The 19,213-nt window shown below is 37.2% G+C and overlaps 1 protein-coding gene across 1 annotated transcript in view; it reads right to left on the bottom strand.

The window, feature by feature from the left end:
* Window positions 1–18,999, bottom strand: part of ABCA12 (ATP binding cassette subfamily A member 12) — a 246,533-nt gene extending 227,534 nt beyond the window's left edge. The window contains exons 1-2 of the mRNA XM_043993356.1: window positions 18,931–18,999; window positions 2,917–3,010 (exon numbers count right to left, since the gene is read on the bottom strand). Coding sequence (XP_043849291.1) covers window positions 2,917–3,010; window positions 18,931–18,999 — 163 coding nt within the window. The remainder of the gene's footprint in view (window positions 1–2,916; window positions 3,011–18,930) is intronic.
* Window positions 19,000–19,213: the final 214 nt, after the last annotated feature.

Here is a 19,213-nt window from a genome sequence, read left to right as displayed (position 1 = left end):
AAAACTTCCAAGTGAAACAGACTAATTTAAAACTGTTCACTCACACATATTATCTTCCTTTCACTGACTTATGAACTGAATTCTATACAATTAAAAATTCTCCCAAAAAAGCAAGAAAAAGCAGAAACAACAAATTTGTTCAAGTTACGTTGGCCCTCTTCTTCGTATTGTTAGCAAACTGTCAAATTAGCTTTTTAGACTATAGTACTTAAGGGCTCATCTGTCACATTTATCTGTTACCTACATGGAAAATACATGTTTTAAATTATTTATATGAATTTAAACGTATAGCACAGTATCTGAAATCCAGCAGCGTACAATGGTATCAACTGGTTAAAAAAAATAAATTGTAGCGGGGCAGCTAAGTGGTGCAGTGGATAAAACACCGGCCCTGGATTCAGGAAGACCTGAGTTCAAATCCGGCCTCAGACACTTGACACTTACTAGATGTGTGACCCTGGGCAAGTCATTTAACCCTCATTGCCCCGCAAAAAAATTAATTAATTAATTAAGAAATTGTAGAATCAGCAAGTCCATTGGACAACAGGTTATACTAATTCCAACCTGATCAGATATTAAAATGCTTTCCAATAATTTGTCTTTTATTTGAAGGACACAGAAAGTCAAGTAATTATTCCATTCATTTATATTCCTAAAGACATGGATATTTTTTTCTTTAAAAAAAAAGGAATCAAATGCTATTTCTATTAGATTCAAGGCTTAGGGACACAATTGTTGTTATCTCATATAATACAGCTTAATGAACTAGGCTCAGCTTGTGCATCATGAACCTCTAGGGCGACAGGTACTTATTACGGGAGGAGGGGTCTACAAATCTATAAGTAAGCAAACATACCTTCTGTAGACTGAATTACACATATTTTCATTATTGTTTTTCAAATGTGCAGAGATGACATTCTGATTAATAAAATCTAGATTCACAGATGCATTTCAATCTGGAAAAGCACCTCAGAGTTCATCGAGGCCAACCCCTTCATTTTATACATGAGGAAAATGAGGCCCTAGCAAGTTAAATGATTTAGCCAAGGTCACAGAACCAGTAAGTGGCAAGGCAGAGACCTGAACCCAGCTCTGACTCAAAGTCCAATGCCTTTTCCCAGCATAGCACGTTTCCTCATATTTATATCTATATTTTCATTTTTTAAAAAAACAAGTTATCTTTGACAAACCATAGCTAAGATGGACTGTATCTATTACAAAATAACATACACTGTTTTGTCCTGAAGAGCTTACCAAAATTATACCATCCCATTGAAGTAGTTTCATGAGTGATTCTAAATTTTATCATTTTATTTGAGAAATAGTAAAACAAATAACCAATACATTAAATAATTCTTCTAACCCCACTGAATTTTCCATACTAACATCATAGCTATTCTACCAATTTATACACACACAAGAGATGGTGATTCTTTACTGGACAAAGAGATTCCACTAAATTGAAAGTCCTCTTAATCTATTTGAAATATAATTTGCTTTACTCACAATGTGGTTTTTTTTTTATTATTATTTTGCAACTTTTTAGGGTCACGGTTATTGGAAGGAGAACATGACACAGTGGTTAGAGTCCTTGGATTTGAAGACAGATGACCTGGGGTCCTGAACTCAAATCCTGGATCTGTAACCACCTTGATCTTCAGTTAAATCCCTTAACCTTGGTGTAAAGTGAGGGGATTGAACTGGGTGACCTCCAAAGTTTCCTTATAGCTCTATAATACTAATATGAAGTGAGGCACAATTTCTTTTATATGCTTTGAAGTTTTACAAGGAAATTGGTTGAAGGTAGTCAGCTCTAAGAGGATCAACACCAGCCAAAGCTTGAGTGGTAAACATCACTTTATGAGTATTATTTCTCTCTTGGAATTAGCTAAGAGTTTTATAAACTCTTTTTCTCTGTATCTTCTTTTCAAATATCTATAAAAAGAACTAGATCAGATGAATCATCCACTTTACAACCTAGCCATAGACACCTGTGGGAAAAGCCCTCAACAGGAAACTGAGTCCTCTGATAACTTGAGTACATTTTATGCTTCTCAAAACTTCATTTACAGCAAACAGAGGCGTGACTAGGATGCAGTGATCAGAGCTTTGCCTCAGGGCACTGGCATAGAAAAGTTGAGGCAATTGCTCAACAGAGCCATCCTCCAGCTCGGCAAACCTGCAATTCATTGTCCTCTACTAGTCCTCACCATGTGATGCAACTATCCTCCCAATCTCTCACACATCCATAAACGGACACGCCCAGAATTGCATTACCTTGGTACCCTTCTTCCTGACTCAGTCTTGTCACTTTGCTTCCTCCCCCAGGGTTATTAGGAACAATCAGTTGTGTTGTAGGGGTACAGGCCAGACTCTCTGAGAGACAAGACTGCCTATACTTCTAGTACAAACTAGTCTCTGTACACAATATCCCCCTCTCCTCTTCACCTCCTCCTCCCAGCCCACACACTGAATTTTCACCAACACAAATATTCTTAATTATGGCTCTAGTAGCAAGAAACTACTGGGACAATCTGAATGCTGTCTGCTGAATCTTTCCAAACACTATTTTATTTATTGCAAAAGGTAGAGAATAATCCTTCTCAGGAATTCTGATTCATTTTGTACAAGCCGAGTTAAATTTCAATTGTACATATATAACAAACGAGTCAAAATTGTATAACTAAAAATAAGAAAGCATCTTGGATCTTTGTGCTTCCTCCTCACCCCCTCGGATAATGAATAGAAATAACCTGAGGAAGACCACAGCTCATCAAGAGGGGAAAAAAAGCACATGGGAAATTTAAATTCCAAAGAAGTCAATTTGAGAACAACAAGCCAAGGTGGTCTAGAAGTCATGAGAATTTGAAATCAAATCTAGAAGATAAAAAAAGAAAGCCTAGATGAGGTACTTACAGGTTGGTTTTGCTATCGGAGGGAATTTCGTCCGGGTAATAGCCAAAATTATGAAAATAATGACGGGCCATAAAATCAGGACAAGCGACCAAAGCTGTAAAATAATATTTTAAAATGTTAATTATATTGATGGACCACAAAACCTGACTAGGAAAGGGTATATTCTGCTATGACCTCCCCACCATGGGCTAGACATCTGCCTGCCTCCAACCTGTAATGAATTATTAATGGTAAATAGGTGGGAGTCCCAAAGGATGTAAATTATCCTTCCAAAAGGATATCAGGATGACCACAATCCTGTCTAGGACAGTGAAGCTTCTCTAGAGAAAATTATTTCAAAGTCAAGGTGGGATGAGCCATTTTTTTTCTCCCCATGCTAAGAAGATTCCCTTAGGAAGACACTAATGGCTTGTGATTTTTATAGACCTATAAAATTAATAATAAGGAGCAGTAGAAAATGTGTTTACAAAAAGATTAGCTACAGTGCACCAGCAGACATAGAAACATAGGGGAACTATAAAAAAATACTATTTTGCACTACTCTAATAACCTGCTAAGGGATCTCTCTATTCCATGACAAATCCTTCACTTCTCTCACCATATCACTCTCACACACAAAATCCTTCAGTTACAACCTGTGGCCCTGTAAATAAAATATAAATTCCTTAGTCTAGCATTCAAGGCCTTCCACAATCTGGTGCCAAACTATCTTTGCAGTCACATTTTATAATATAATATATTTTATATATAATCCTTCATAGTCAATGACATAGCAGTATTATGACCGTAAGAAGGCTCAATTGGGAACCAAGGGAATTTAGTTCTAGTGTAGGTTATGCAACCAACAAACTGTGTAACCTTGGTTTAATTTCTTCATCTATAAAATGAGGGATAAAAATTAACTAATTATAGCACCCAAGGTCCATTGCAGAGATAACATTCTATGACTCTAATTCACTTGACCAAAGTTATACTCTGAATTTGGTTCAGAAGTGAATATTATCAAAGAACTCAAATACAGAAAAGGAACCTTGAAACACCATGAAATGTTAGGTTCTTGAGAGCATGGACTGATTAATTTTCGAATTTGTAGCTCAAGTGCTTAGTGCTATCCCCAGTGTACCATTGTTGTTGTTCAGTCATTTCTGTTGTGTGTGACTCTTCATGATCCCCTTTGGGGTTTTCTCAGCAAAGATACTAGAGTGGTTTGCCATTTCCTTTTCCAGCTCATTTTAAATATGAGGAAACTGAGGGTGAAGTGACTTGCCTAGCGTCATACAGCTAGTAAGCACCTGAGGCAGGATTTGAACAAGATGAGTCTTCCTGACTTCAATCCTGACACTCTATCCACTGTACCATCTAGCTGCCAGTATATTGTAGGTACTTAATAATTGCTTAGTTATTAAGTACTAGAAAAATACAAGGTATAATACTATCTTGACCTCCATCTCTTCTCCAACCTTGATGGAGACAACCTTAGTCTTTAGAATATCAGTGCTTCTAGCCCAAAGTCAAATGCTTCAACATCAGAAACAGATATGATTTTATCAGTGGAAATGACATTAAAGAAGACATTACCACCTTTACCCTTTATATACATAAACTAAGTAGAGACAAGTAGAGTTGGGATTGGGAGTAGATGGGAGTTTGAAAGGGGAAATAGAAAATTCTGTCTAATCAGTTGAGTTTATTAGCAAATTTTCAATCAATTCTAAAATGAAATGGGGATATTATTTGTATATTTAAACCTTTATATACATGACAACTTTGTTCTGTTTTTGTAAACTTTTATTTTTTGTATTAATAAAAATTTTCCATCTGATCTGCCATTGAAATCTCCCATATGTGTTGTCTCCTCAACAGAATGTGAGCTCTTTGAGAGGAGGGACTATGCCTTGCTCTTATATTTATATCCCCAGCACTTAGTACAGTTCTTTTCATGTAGTAGATGTTTAATAAATGCTTTGTTCTTTCATTCACTCATTCATTCATTCTTATCTACCTTCCGTTTTACTAAGAAATCTGTGCTTACAAGAATTCTCAACATATCATCATTCCTCTAACATTGAAACATTTAAGCTCTTTTAATTTGTGTGTTATGGAAATTTTCTACTTTTTTTAAAATTATAAATGGCATCTTCTTTTATTTAAGCACTCACTTTCCTGAACAGTTTCAATGGCCTCACTTTAATGAATCTCTGAGAAGTAGCATGATAAAATGGATATGGGGCTGATCTTGGGGTTCTATTAACCTGGATTCAAGTCCTACCTTTGACACAGACTGACTGAATGATTATGGACATTTCATAAAACTTCTCACTGCCCTTGGGCAGCTCTCTTAATAATATTTATATTTTCTCCTTCATTTTCCAAGCAATGATAACCTCATAAGATCTTGAGAAAGAACAAAGTGATTCAAATAAGATAGGTAACAAACAACCAAAACATTTTTCTAGATACAAACAGGACCTAAATTTTGTAGGATGCATCAATTAAGCCACCATTTTCCCTGGCTCAGGTTGTTAACTTGGTCATTTTTCCATAAATCTTAAATTAGTTTTAGATGTGAACAAATATAAACTGACTATTATACAAGATTAAACTGCCTTAATTTATTTTGGACTATGTTAATATCAAGAACCACCAGAAATCTCCTAAGGAAATTCCTCATCCAGAGATTTCCCTTGGGATTCTAAGGTCAGACAGACCTGTTCATACCTGAGTATGTTATGTATATAATAAATATATAGCTCTCCACATAATGATCTTACAAATGTAAAGGCTGGCAATTTAAATGTGAAACTGAGAAATTTAAAAAAAAAATGTTTTCCTAGCAGCAGTATTGTTCCCAAAGCAACTGACCTTGATCATAAACAACATGGAGACCTATGTGGTACTGAGAATTCTGTAGGCACTCAAATACTAAATCTATAAGTTGTGTATTTGGGCAGTGTGTTTTGCAATGATTAAAAGCTTAGGCATTAAACTTGAAATCAGGATAACTACAGAATTTTTAGAGGAAATAGTGAATTAACATTATAATTGAATTAAAACTAATTCCTCCACATCACCCCCAGAGACTTCCTATTTGGCTTTCCAAACCCACAGGCCCTTGGTATTTAACTTCGGGGAAGATGTGTTGTGAACATTTTCTTATGCTTTATGAGAAGTGTCTGCTACGTCTTTTTATTTCTCCAGGGTTCAGCTCCCTTCTTTCCCATTTCAAAGTTTCTCCACTTCTTAAAAATGAAGGAACAATAAAATATGGGAAAATATTTGAAAAAGGGGAAGATAGGGAGATAAACAATCCCTTGGACACACTAAGGCACCATCCAGAATACTCCACCCAGGGTAGGTTCCCCATGGGAAAATAAAGTTTGACTGCCTTTATTTCAATGAATAATCTAGCAGCCAGTCAAACATTTATTAAGTACGTTCCAATGTGCCAGGCATTGTGCTAAGCTTTTGTGTCAATAAAGGTACAGGTAAACAATTTGGTAACTAGGTCAAAAAATAATGTTTTCCTAGCAGCAGGGCTGTCAAAAATGCCCTTTCAGTCCATGACATTACTGAGTGCATCCCCAACCAGATTAAAATATACTTGGGAAATATTTAACAAAATTTTTAAAAATTAAAAAAAAATTTTTTTTAGTGAGGAAATTGGGGTTAAGTGACTTGCCCAGGGTCACACAGCTAGTAAGCGTCAAGGGTCTGAGGCCGGATTTGAACTCAGGTCCTCCTGAATTCAGGGCTGGTGCTAGATGGTTCAGTGGATAGAGCACTGGCCCTGAATTCAGGAGGACCTGAGTTCAAATCTGGCCTCAGACCCTTGACACTTACTAGCTGTGTGACCCTGGGCAAGTCACTTAACCCCACTTGCCTCACACACAAAATAAAAAAGAAAAAAATAATAAAGCATAGATAACACAATATTTTAAAACAAGATTGATTTGAGATTCCTATGTACAGATTAGTGGTCCTGTGAGTTTGCCACCACTGGTGTATACTAATATTGGAATTTAAGCCAACCTTAGAATTCCCGTTCTTACCTAGATTTGAAAAGGATCAGAGAAAATCCTATAACTTAGGCTGATAGAATCATAGACTTAGCCCTGGAAGGAACCTTAGAGGTAATACAATCAACCCTCTTTATTTTTATAGATGAGGAAACAGATACCCAGAGAGGGAAAGTGATTTATGTATCACACAGCCAATAGTTCCAGAGCCAAGATTTGAACCCAGTTTCTTAGACTCCAGGTACAGTGGTCCTCCTATCTACCCTGTTCCCTCCCCAAAGGTGTTCTTTCTAATGATATTTTCTCCTATAAATGCCAAAAAACACCATTTCATCTCTCGCTGTGTTCCAATGCTCACATGGTAGTCTGATTCTTCCATTTTGCATTCACCACTTCAGCTATAGCCTTAGTACTTGTACTACAGGGAAGTAGAGTCAAGGTTGGAGGTAGATGGGAGTTTGAAAAAGGAAATAGAAAGAGAATTCAGGCTAAGCAGTTGTTTGTTAGCAAACTTTCAGTTGATTATAAAATGAAATGGGGATATCATTTGTATACTTAAGTAATCTTTGTGACCCCAGCTGTCATATTATCCTGGATATCTGAGACATGGAAATTTTTCTTTAGTGTTCACTGGTACAACATTTTGAATTGATCATTTATGACATTATGAAATGATGGCATGCATGCTGGTTCATGCTACCAGGATGTGAATTTTAGTCGTTATATGATACAATTTATAAATTACACTCCTTTGATATTTTTGAACTTTACAATTATGATCCTTTTGAACTTTAAAGTATATGACTTCCAGGTTTCACTTTGCAATCTTATTTCCTGCTCTTGGCCCTTTATACTGGCTTCTTATAAACTTACTCATTCTCACTGGGAAAGACCACAACTGGCAAAACTAAGGGGATAATAATTTTAATTAATCACAGAAGGGGGGACACAGGAAGTACAGAGACGAGGGTTAAAAGGGGTACAGAGGCAGATGGAGTCGGGACAGAGGATGGGATGGCAAGGAACACAGTGTGAGGAGAATGGGGAGGGGGAGAGGCAGAGGGTATCACCTATGTAACCAAGGATTAGAGCTGGGAGCACTGGCCTAGGGTGGGGATAGGAAGTCAGGCAGAAATTTGAGCTCTAATTTTAATAGGATTTGGGGGGGTGGTGCTCATTAACATATCCAAATCATGTCAGAGTTTTCAGTAAAATGTTAAAGTTAACACAACTGCATGTCATGTTATCTCAAATTAGCACATTTTGGTGTTCTGCTATTCATGCTGTGGATATCTAGAATTTGTCTGAGATTTATACATCATAGGATGAAAGGGACCCGACAGTAGCACCTGGATGGCTTCTGCTGATCCAGCGCAAACTACCAGGATGGGAATTTTGGTGACTATATGAAATAATTTGTAAATTACGCTCCTTTGATCCTTTGAACTTTAAAGTATGTAATTTCCAGGTTCCCTCTTTGTAATAATTTCCTGCTATTGGACCTTTATACTGGCTACTTATAATTTTTTTTTTTTTAGTGAGGCAATTGGGGTTAATTGACTTGCCCAGGGTCACACAGATAGTAAGCGTTACGTGTCTGAGGCCGGATTTGAACTCAGGTCCTCCTGACTCCAGGGCTGGTGCTCTATCCACTGCGCCACCTAGCTGCCCCAAGATACAATTTTAAAACACATTTCAATTGACAGTTATAAATCCTAATATGTGTACCTTTCCCCAACTCTACTAACAGTAAAAGGTTTAGATACATCTTACTCCTCCATAAAAGAATAACATTTTAAAATTATGATATTGACTAATTTGACATCCATGTCAATGCATATATCACTGCTATAAAATATTTGGTCACTCTGTCTCTGCTTAATCTCTTCCTCTGGGAGAATTACATTTTGCATTTAAGTATAACATGATTTAACTTCATTCAAAAATTCGGAAGGAACTTTTCCAGTGATAGGAAGCCCACTACTAAACAAGATCCTCTATTCCGTTGTTGAAAAACTCCCGTAGTCTCCCTAAGTCTTCTCTCACTCAGGCTAGATACCCTCAATCCCTTTACCTTCATATGACAATTTCTAGATCCCCTCACTATACCACATTCCTTTACTTCCCAATGAGTTCATTCATCAACATCTCTTAATTATGGCACCCAGAACTGAATGCAATTTTGTAGACATGTTCTAGCCAGTATAGGATACAATGTAACCTCCCTTCATGTGTAAACTATACTTTCATTTAGAGGGATATGGACTGAACCTATAATTTCATTGATATAGGCAACTCCCAGATGAGGGAACTCCCTCTATCAATGCAGGCCGGCACCTTCATAGCAATTTATAGTCTGCAAACCCCAGACTTATAGTCTGGATCACTAAGAACTTATGTGACCAATTTGGTCAAGGTCTGTGTTAGAGTTGTACTTGAATCCAGGTCTTACTAGCTTTGAAGCCAGTTCTTTATCTCTACCATCCCACTTTCATCAATACAGCCTAAAATGGAATAAGTGGTCCTTTGCCTTCCTCTCATTGATAAGCAATACTTTTGATTTATACTTTGGAAAAAAATTCAAAGCTTCCCATAGAAAAGATATTCTTTGTTCCTTCTTTCCCTACTCCTTGTTTACTCTGAGCAAAATCATCTTGAAAGGAAAGCATATGTGTGATATCACTGTCAGATGAAGACAAGATGCTTCAAGATTTATGTACTATAAACTTTACATGATCAAAAGTAAGACTTTTTGATTGAAATGTACTTGAGACCTTGTCTGGCTCAACCCTCTCATTTTCCCCCTTTGAATTATTTATTAAAAATTTTTTAAAACTTGGTTGTGACATAGCATATGTTTCATCAAATAATGATTTAAAAATACAAATCTTTTAAATTACTTTTAAATTATGTGCATTTAACATACTTTCCCTCCAATAAATACATGCTTTCCATTCATTCCCAATAACAGTAATATTATTTTCTAAGATTGTACAGATAAGGAAACTGAGGGCTATAGAGGTTGAGTAACTAGTCCATAACAATGTATCTAGGAAACTAGATCTTAACTCCTAGGCCAGTTCTCACCACCATCCCATACTATTAATGGTAGCTAGGTGGTAGAGTGGCTAAGAGTGCTGGACTTGTAATTAGAAAGACACAAGTTTAAATCTCACCTCCAAACATTTAGTAAGCATGTAACTCTGGGATAGTCACTCAATCTCTCTCAGACTCAGTTACTTTATATGTAAAATGGGGATAATGATAACCTGCTGCCAAGGGTAACTGTGAAAATAAAATGAGATAACATATGTAAAGTGTATTTTTTTTTCACTTAAAGCACTATTTTAATACTAGCTATTATTACTACCTAAATAACTTAACCTCTCAGACTCAGTTTCCTCACCAATAAAAAGAAGGATTTTGACCAGATGATCTTTTAAATTCTTTCCAAATATATATTTTGTGATCCTAAGATCTTACGGTCTAGGTGATTTCCAATAGAATATAAACTCTGTGAGTGTTGGAACTATTTCATCTTTGTCTTTGTGTAGCCAGTAGGGTACCCTATGCTTAATAAATGGTTGTTGAATTGAATGGTTCAATGGTTTAATTGAATTGGTTACTTACCAAAAAAAAGAAATTTGTTATGAAGAAAGTTTGGCATAATATATTTAGGGTTTAGTTACAATTTGTAACACCTGACTCATTGGATTCTGTTTTCCTCCATTGTCCACATTACATTCTGGGAGAGTTAAGACTTTTTATTCTTTGAGTTTTTCTATGAATCACAAGGACCAACTAAAAATTAGTAGACAGAGTCCCAAGTTGCTAGAAGTCATGTGCTTTACTTGGATCCACAGATCATCAAATTTCTCTACCAAATACTCAGAAAATTTACCTTCAATTGCCTGATACTTCTTAACCATCCAACATCCATATTTTTTTTTCTTATCATCATAGGAGTAGATTTAAATTTGGGTGGCAAGTAAAAAGTACCAATGGACTGAGCAGGATGGAGCTAAGGAAGTAGAGGCCTGTAGTCAGTGCAAGAAAAGAGAAGCTCTCTATATGTGGAGACTCTAATTCATTTTAACTCACCTATTGTTTAGGTCTACATCAACCAGCATGAACAAACTAGATCTATGCCACCTAGCTTTCCAATCAATCCCTGTTGTTTGTCCTTTGGTCTTGAAGAGGACCATGACATTGGGGTGATGCCATAACTTGTAGTGAATTTGATTTAAGTGAGGAAGGAACCTTACTCTCTACTCCAGAACCATCTAGGTCCAGTGGCTATATATATATATGGATGACTGGAGATGGATGACCCTGGATGTTTTAAGTCCATTGGGGTCGTTATCTGCCCAAGATCACACAGAGGTCAAATTTGATCTCAGGTCCTCCCAGGGCCAATGCTCTATCCACTGTGCCACCTAACTGCCCCAATTATTCATCAAGATTGAAGAAAACAACAGTGGAGATTGTTAACCATCAAAGAGTATGGTATAAAGGAAGGAAGAAACTCAAACAAGAATTCAAAGCATCAAGGTATTGGCAGGTTGTAGATCATCTGTGTAACAGAAAAGCTAATGGCAAAATGAGTTACCCTTAGTACTCACTGGACTCACTTAGACTCAGAGGTTTCCAGCACTACCCTAAGACATGAAGTGTCTACTAAATTACTTCAATATTTTCAGTTTTGTCCATGGGGATGCCCCTTTTTACCATCGCAGACCATAATTTCTCTACGCCTTAATAAATAGTCTTCCTATATCTAGTGATATTGTCTGACGTTAGCCAGACAAATACTTATGAAAGACTCCCAGTCCACTTTCAGAACCACATTCAAAATGTCTTTATTTTGATTGTACTGACAGAGTTTGTGGTCCTTAGACATAACCTTTGAGAATCCAGGTTCCCACAGTGAAGTCTCAGACTAGGGTTTTATTGAAGGGCTACCTCAATCGTAGTAAAGGATAAATAATTGAAGCAAATTACTTATCCAAAGGTCAGTGATTAAGAACTGGATTCGGCTTCTAACCAAGATTTGAAGTCATCCCCTGGGAGGCCTTTAAAACACCAGTTTTCCTTAAGGATGACTACCCTGTGCCTCATTCCTATTGTCTTTCAGCTTACAAACTCTGCCATCTCCATGACTGTTTCCTGTTTTTAATAAGCACCTCATTAAATGAGCCTCCTTATTGCTACCCACCTCCTCCTGGAATGTATTTCTACTCTTCTATTGTTTTTCTGCCTAGCTATTAATCCCAACTAGACAGGGGCTGTGCCTAGCTGATATTATAAAGCCTCTAGCATATGGCTGGTGCTTAATGCATTTTAACCAGCCTTTTAGAGTAAATGGTGACAGAAAATTATGAATTGGCTTTCAAACTAATATTAGCAGACTGCCATCTTTGTAGCCTTGCCAAAAGGTACAAAGAAGCATACCCTCGATGACTGACACCAGAGGAAGAAGTCATTTGGCCAAGATGGAATGAGAAGTAAATATTTCTCCAAACTCTGTAGCCTTTTGATTCTGCCAACTCTTTCCACTGATAGCATGGTACAGTGGCGGGATCCCTGAGCCAAGTCAGAAGACCTCTTCGTTGTAAATGGAAATCATCAAACCACATTTTCCTGTAAAATGGAGATAGGAACATTTGATTTGTCTAATTCATGAAGTCATTGTGAGGAAATTACTTTGTTAAATTGTAAACATTTTATAAACCTGAGCTAGTAATATTACCAGTCAAGTCCAACCACAGAACTTTTATTTGACAATCCATATGACTGTCTTTTATCCTTTCTTAACTGTTCTATTACAGCATAGACTTGCATTGTGAATGAACTTTCTTAACAATAATAATAGTAGCTAGCATTAATATAGTGCTTTGAAGTTTACAAAGTGCTTTACAAATATGATCTCATTTTATGCTCCCAAGCAACCATGGGAGGTAAGTGCTATTATGCTATTGTTATCTCCATTTTACAGATGAGGAAACTGAGGCAGAGAGTTTAATTTTTTTTCAGTCATATAGCTAGTAAGTTTCTGGAGGCAGATTTGAGCTCAGTTCTTTCTGATTCCAGGTCCGACACCCTATTCACAGTATCACTGTATCGCTGCCTCTAGGCACCCCAATCATCTTTGATTTACTGGGACATTTTTATTATAATTAGTTTTGCTTCTTCACCTTAAAATTTTATCCTATTTGTTCAGAACCTAGCAATGACTATCTCCCCCCCCACACAAAAAAAGTTAAACTTAATAATTGTTGGCTGAATGGATGAAATCAATTCAATATAAATTCAATTTAATTACCATGAATTAAGTTCCTACCATATACCAGGTAACAGAGGACTAGGGATAAAAGAGTAATTGCAATATAGTCCCTGCCCTCAAGGAGCTTGAATGAATGAATGATTTTTTTTTTCTATTTCTCAATAGTTTGGTCCCTTTTCCCCCTTTGTCCTCCCCCCTGCACTCCCTATTTCTATATTGTGTATTTTCCTCTCTTTCTTCTCTGAAAAATTGTGTTTTTCTTTAAGACAAAATTAATAATTACATAGTGAAAAAAATACTTAACCTGGAGTCAGGAAAGGTCTTGCTTCTGTGAGAAAATAATGGGATTTGGCAGATACTCAAAGGCCCACCTGGAGATTAATCTAAACTGACTGAATTAAGTGAGAGTGATTGCTGATTTGCCTACTTCAAGTTAATTAGATTGTAACCACACATGGCTGGCCCTTAAGAAGGTATTGTTCTCAGAAGCTAAGGATGTTTAACTCAGCTGGAGACCACCTTCAAGTCCAGTGAACCAATGGATTTGGATGATGCCTACCAATTAGCTTGAAGCAGTGTGTAAGGACTGCCTCTGCTCCAGACCTATAAAAAGCTTCCACACTCAGTTTTCTGGGGAGTTCACGGTTGAAGCAGGCTTGTGGCGGAGGACATGAGGAAGAACCAGACCAGGCTGGAACTCTAGGCTAGATGGGCCTTTTCTTAACTTTCTGAACTCCACATGTTCTCTTTTTTCTAATACCTAGTATGCTTTAATAAATGCTTAATGCCCAAAGACTGGTGCTAAAGCTTCTAATTTAAGGCAACCACACATTAGACTTTTTTTAGACATCACAGTTAGATTTTAATCATCACAGTTCAAATCCTGACTATGACATATTCTATAAATATGAATATGGGCAAATCACAACTTCACTAAGCCTCTGTTTATTTACCTATAACATGGGGGTAAATAACACTTGTAGGACCCAGGCCACTAAGTTGACATGAGGATATGAGGCAAGGGTATGGATAGCTCTTTGTTGTCAGCTGTAGCCCAATTTCATCACATCTGGATGCTAAAAATTCATGCCAAGTTTGGAGTTATACAATATGGGACCCTCCAGAGGATTATGCTTATTTTGTCTTAACATGTTTGCCTGATGAGCTATAAAGCAGTACCAAGACTTTTGTTTATTCTATACCTCTCTACATACTTCCCTTCCACCATTTTCAGTTATAGCAGTTGTCTCCACTTTCCCCATGCCCAAGTTTCAGCTCTCTATTTCCCTTCCTTCTCCAACATCTCTAATTTTATCTTTACAATTTCTTTATTCTTTTCTCCTTATGAAACTTTCCCCTTTCTTTCAATTGATAAATCAAGAAGCATTTATTCAGTGCTCACTATTATGCCAGGCACTGTGTTACGAAAAAAAAAAAAAGGCCAAACACAAAAACAGTTATTGCTCTTTGCTCCCAAATGTCCAAAAACAGAGGTGGCTTTTGACAGCAGGAGATTATTGCAGTAGAAAAATCCTTAGAGGTCATGTCATCCAATGATCTAATCTTTCAAGTGGAGAAATTGAACCCAGGGAGGTAAAGTAACTTGCCCATTGACTTTCAGTCATGACAACCAGCAGAAAAGTTGAGATTGATTCCTTGGCCAGAAATGGAGCTTAGTGGTATTGCCCAATATTTTCTTTTCCAATCAAATTCACCTACTTTACTCTTGATTTTCTCTGCTTTTTCAAATAAATATAGGTGCTCACTGGACTCACTCAGACCCAGAGGTTCCAGCATTAATCCTAGTGCCTGGCACATAGTAGGTGCTTAATAAAATATGTGTAGATTGGTTGATCCCATGACCTGGTCTCCACCTTTCTTGTGTTCTACCACATACAGGGTTTGACAAATTAAAAGAGTAGGAAGTTTTACTTAGTTGGGCTTCCTGATAAGGGCTTTTCTGTAGCTTTCCATTTGATCACCAAGGATCACCATGTACTCAGATATGGGGATAGTCAACAACATATTGACTGTTATAAATATGACCAGAGATTTATAAAAGAGATGTCAAACATGTGGCAGGACACAAGGTGGCCCAACATGGGTCCTCCAGGGTAGTGGTGCAGACCATATTAGATGGTAACTGGGAAATTTTTAAGAAAATAAATAAAAATACAACAAAAAATATATGATTTTGTAAGTCAATAAGCAGCCTGTTGGGATCCTTCTATATGGTTTAGTGGTGCCTGTTTTCTATTTGAAGTTGATACCACTGCTCTTGAACATCTGATATCCTCTTTCAAATACAGAAGATGAGATTTATATACCACTAGAGCAACCATATCTGACACAGCTGACACAAGAGAAGAAAATCAATTTCATAGTCCTTTTTTTGCTTTCATGTTTCTAAATTCCATTCCAGTCTCTGGGAGAACTTTTAAAAAGGCTTTTCTATACTTCAACCCTGTTGCTTCTTCAGTGGAACCCTGAAGCATGTTAAGAACAAGGAGAGAATTTGGAGAATTTGGCACAGAAGATGCACCCAATCATTGCTTGTTTTGGGTGGGGGGGAGAGTGAGTGGGATGGGGGGGGGGAATGGAGAACCAGGATCAAAGATGTAGAAACAGAAGGAACCTGAGAGGTCATCTCTGGTCCAATGTCCTCATTTTACAGATGAGGACATTGAGACCTAGTGAGGTTCAATGATTTGCCTAAGATTACACAGCTAGTAAGACCCCCACCACCACCACCACCAAAAATGGATTTGAATTCATTTCCTCTGATTCTAAAAGCAATGGAAAGGCCATGCACCAGACTGCTAAGTTAAGCTCAGGAACACAGATTTTCTTTTGAGTTAGTTTAAAATTACCAGTTAACTTTATTATTCAGTTCAAAGTTACAAGTTAACTTTTTTAAAAATGGTATATTGCCCATCCTTGCCCACCCTTGTAAATCCTTCTAGGCACCAGGAAGTCAGATAACTCAAGTCTACTAAAAAGGCCTGAAAGACACTGATGGGTCCCATTAAACAATTAACATTCCTTAATTGTCAGAGGTGGCAGTGACTTACCCCACATGGGTATGCTAGCCCACTTTCTTTGATATAAGCAATCCCATCCCCAGCCCAATAAGGCTTTCTACCCTGTAACCAATCATATTGTCCCCCCCCAACTATCCAGCTCTCTACTCCCCTATACTATATTAAGACTGGTGAGTCCTACATTGGGGTCTTTGGTCATTGAGAGAGGCCACTGCCCCAATTTATTGATTACTACTAGATAATATATTGATCATGATCAGTCCATTATCTCTCAGTTTACCTTAATTTTCAAATTTTCAAATTTTTAATTTCAAACATAAATTTTATTTCCTTTCAGGTTTCCTCCCCTGAAAGGCACAACTACCCCTCTCCTCCAAATATTTAATTCTCTACTGCTGTCCCCCTAGCTCACCAGGGACCTTCCCTGAGATGACTCACCCAAATCTTTTCTTCACTATCAGTGCCTCATGTTTTGTGCCTTTCTTTGGTCTTCTCTTTGTCATCAAAAGTAATCACATTCCCTTAAGACCCTGGCCTTTCTGTGTGACACTCACTCTATCACATAAACTAATTCAAGCTAATGAATTACTGATGTGAATGTATTTTTCTTTCCCAAGTAATAACTGGGAGTTTTCAAAGAACTTTCTGAAGACAACACTTTTAGGAGATGCTTCAAGGGTGGTTATTTTAAGCAAAATAGTAGATTAGTGAGGGAGTTATTTGGAGGCAGCACTATAAATTTCATCTCTCTCTCCCTCTTTTCTCTTCCTCTCTCTCCATCCTTCTCCTCTCTCTCACCTCTCCACCAAACCTCATTGCTTCCATTTGTTTCCAAAGCCATTCTCTCTTCCCATTCACCTATGACTCCTTGACTCCTTTCACCCTTTGGGTCACTGCTGAAATCACATTAGGCAGCAACCTACTCTGCCTAAATAAATACTGGTCTTAGAATACATAAAGATTACTACAGCTTCCCAGATAAGGAAGGATATTGTTATTAAATGTCAAAAGGCAGAGGAAAAACTCCTGAGTTTTTCTTACCAATGGGTAATACTTGTGGGTCCCTTGGGTTATAAGAAAGACTCTAGATTCAATGGTCTGTTTATTAATGTCAGTGTCCATCATCAACAGACATTGGCATTGAACTAAAGAAGGACCCAGCCTATGTGTTTCATCTTTTCTTTAAGCTCTTTGTTTCATGCAAACCTCTCTCCCAACAAATTCCAATGTAAGCACAACCATTCTGAATAACTCTTATCACAACCCCCTCAAAGAGTTAAAGCTTGCCCTTAGACAACTATGCCAATTTCTCCCATGGTAGTTGCCACCTGACAATCAGAGGGAATTATCCTTTGGTGCTTATTCCATTGCAAAGAAGCCACCAAACTTCTTTTTTTTTTTTAGTGAGGCAATTGGAGTTAAGTGACTTGCGTAGGGTCACACAGCTAGTAAGTGTTAGGTGTCTGAGGCTGGATTTGAACTCAGGTACTCCTGACTCCAGGGCCAGTGCTCTATCCACTGCGCCATCTAGCTGCCCCGAAGCCACCAAACTTTTAATGAGTTTATAACCCCATGTCCATAAACTACAAGAGTGAAAATATAATTCCTATAATCCACCTTTTCTCAACCATGTTCAAAAAGTCAAATGGACAGTTACCCCACTTCTCTTGGCATACTTAATATTTATGTCCCATTACATATGTAATGTGTTGGTCACCACACACACACAAAAAAATCTAGAAATAAATAAGGGATTCAGATAAATGCTGGTTTTTCATAAACCAGAAACTAGCTATTATTTTAGTTTTTCAACAAAAGATGGAAAGTGTTGTATTTGACCAAAGCACATAGATTTCCCAGTTTGAATTTCTCAAGTTTTCAAATACTCTTCTGAATTTGTGACGTGTAATAAACATAAGCCATTTCCACTCCCAATCTCCAAGGATACTATCTGGTGAGAATCTAATAGCCTACTCTATAATTTGAAAAATAAACTATGGTGTGAGAACAGAAAAGGATTTTGCAATGAACATCATAAGGAAGACAAAGTAGAGTTAGCAACTCAGCAAGACCATCTTGATTCCTTATCCGCCATTTCCATAGCTTAGATATTTGGTTCTAAGATTCCTCAAATATCTTATTATGAAAGTCTAGATTTTAATTTCCCAAATCCCTTAGCCCATTTTTCCTCAGATCTATCAACTCTCTACTGAATCTTATTCTCCATTTGTTTTCAAATCTGTTCTTTTTAATTAATACCTTTGTAGGGAAGAAGCATAAGCCTCCTTAAGTTCATCCTGTTTCTAACTGAATTTGTAAAGAAAATATTCAAAAGCATTTGGGTCTGAAACTGGAAATCATCCCTAACTCTACATAATGGGTTTAACCTGGCATCAAGATACACCATAACAAGTAGTCATAAAGTGGGTAATGTTTTCCTTTGCTGAGATAATACGTTGGCTGGATCTTTTAGTCTATGGAAAGCCAAGCTTTTTTTTTTTTTCCCGTTTCCATGTTTAGGCTTGTCCTACTAATTATAAAGAGATACAAGAATGAATTCTGAAGAACTTGCTATTCTCCTTAGAGTATTCCTCATACATCTTTTCTTTTGACATCCTGATAGTAATAGACTTTGTGACTGTCTAGAAAAAAAAACACCCCAACTTCTACTCACCGGCTGTCTTTTGACACCTAGCCAATTTTTCCAGACCAGAATCCGTAGTTGATGGAAGTGTGAAGCCATCTTTCAAACAACCAAATGAAACAATCCTTTCTTTTTCACCACTCCTGGAAAGTGAAGTATAAAATGGGTTTGCTGTTCCACTTGCAGTGTCCAGCAGGATTGAACCCTCTTCAAGGCATAGCTTTGATGGGAAGGGGACAGGACAGAAATCCACAGTACTGTTCTTCTGGATTTATCTTCTTCTTACACTGAATTTTCACCCAACAAAAATTCT

The sequence above is a fragment of the Dromiciops gliroides genome, chromosome 3, assembly GCF_019393635.1.
Source record: "Dromiciops gliroides isolate mDroGli1 chromosome 3, mDroGli1.pri, whole genome shotgun sequence".
In the NCBI taxonomy this organism is placed as follows: Eukaryota; Metazoa; Chordata; class Mammalia; order Microbiotheria; family Microbiotheriidae; genus Dromiciops; species Dromiciops gliroides.
The sequence above is the reverse complement of the archived record's forward strand: the minus strand, read 5'-3'. Positions and strand labels throughout refer to the sequence as shown.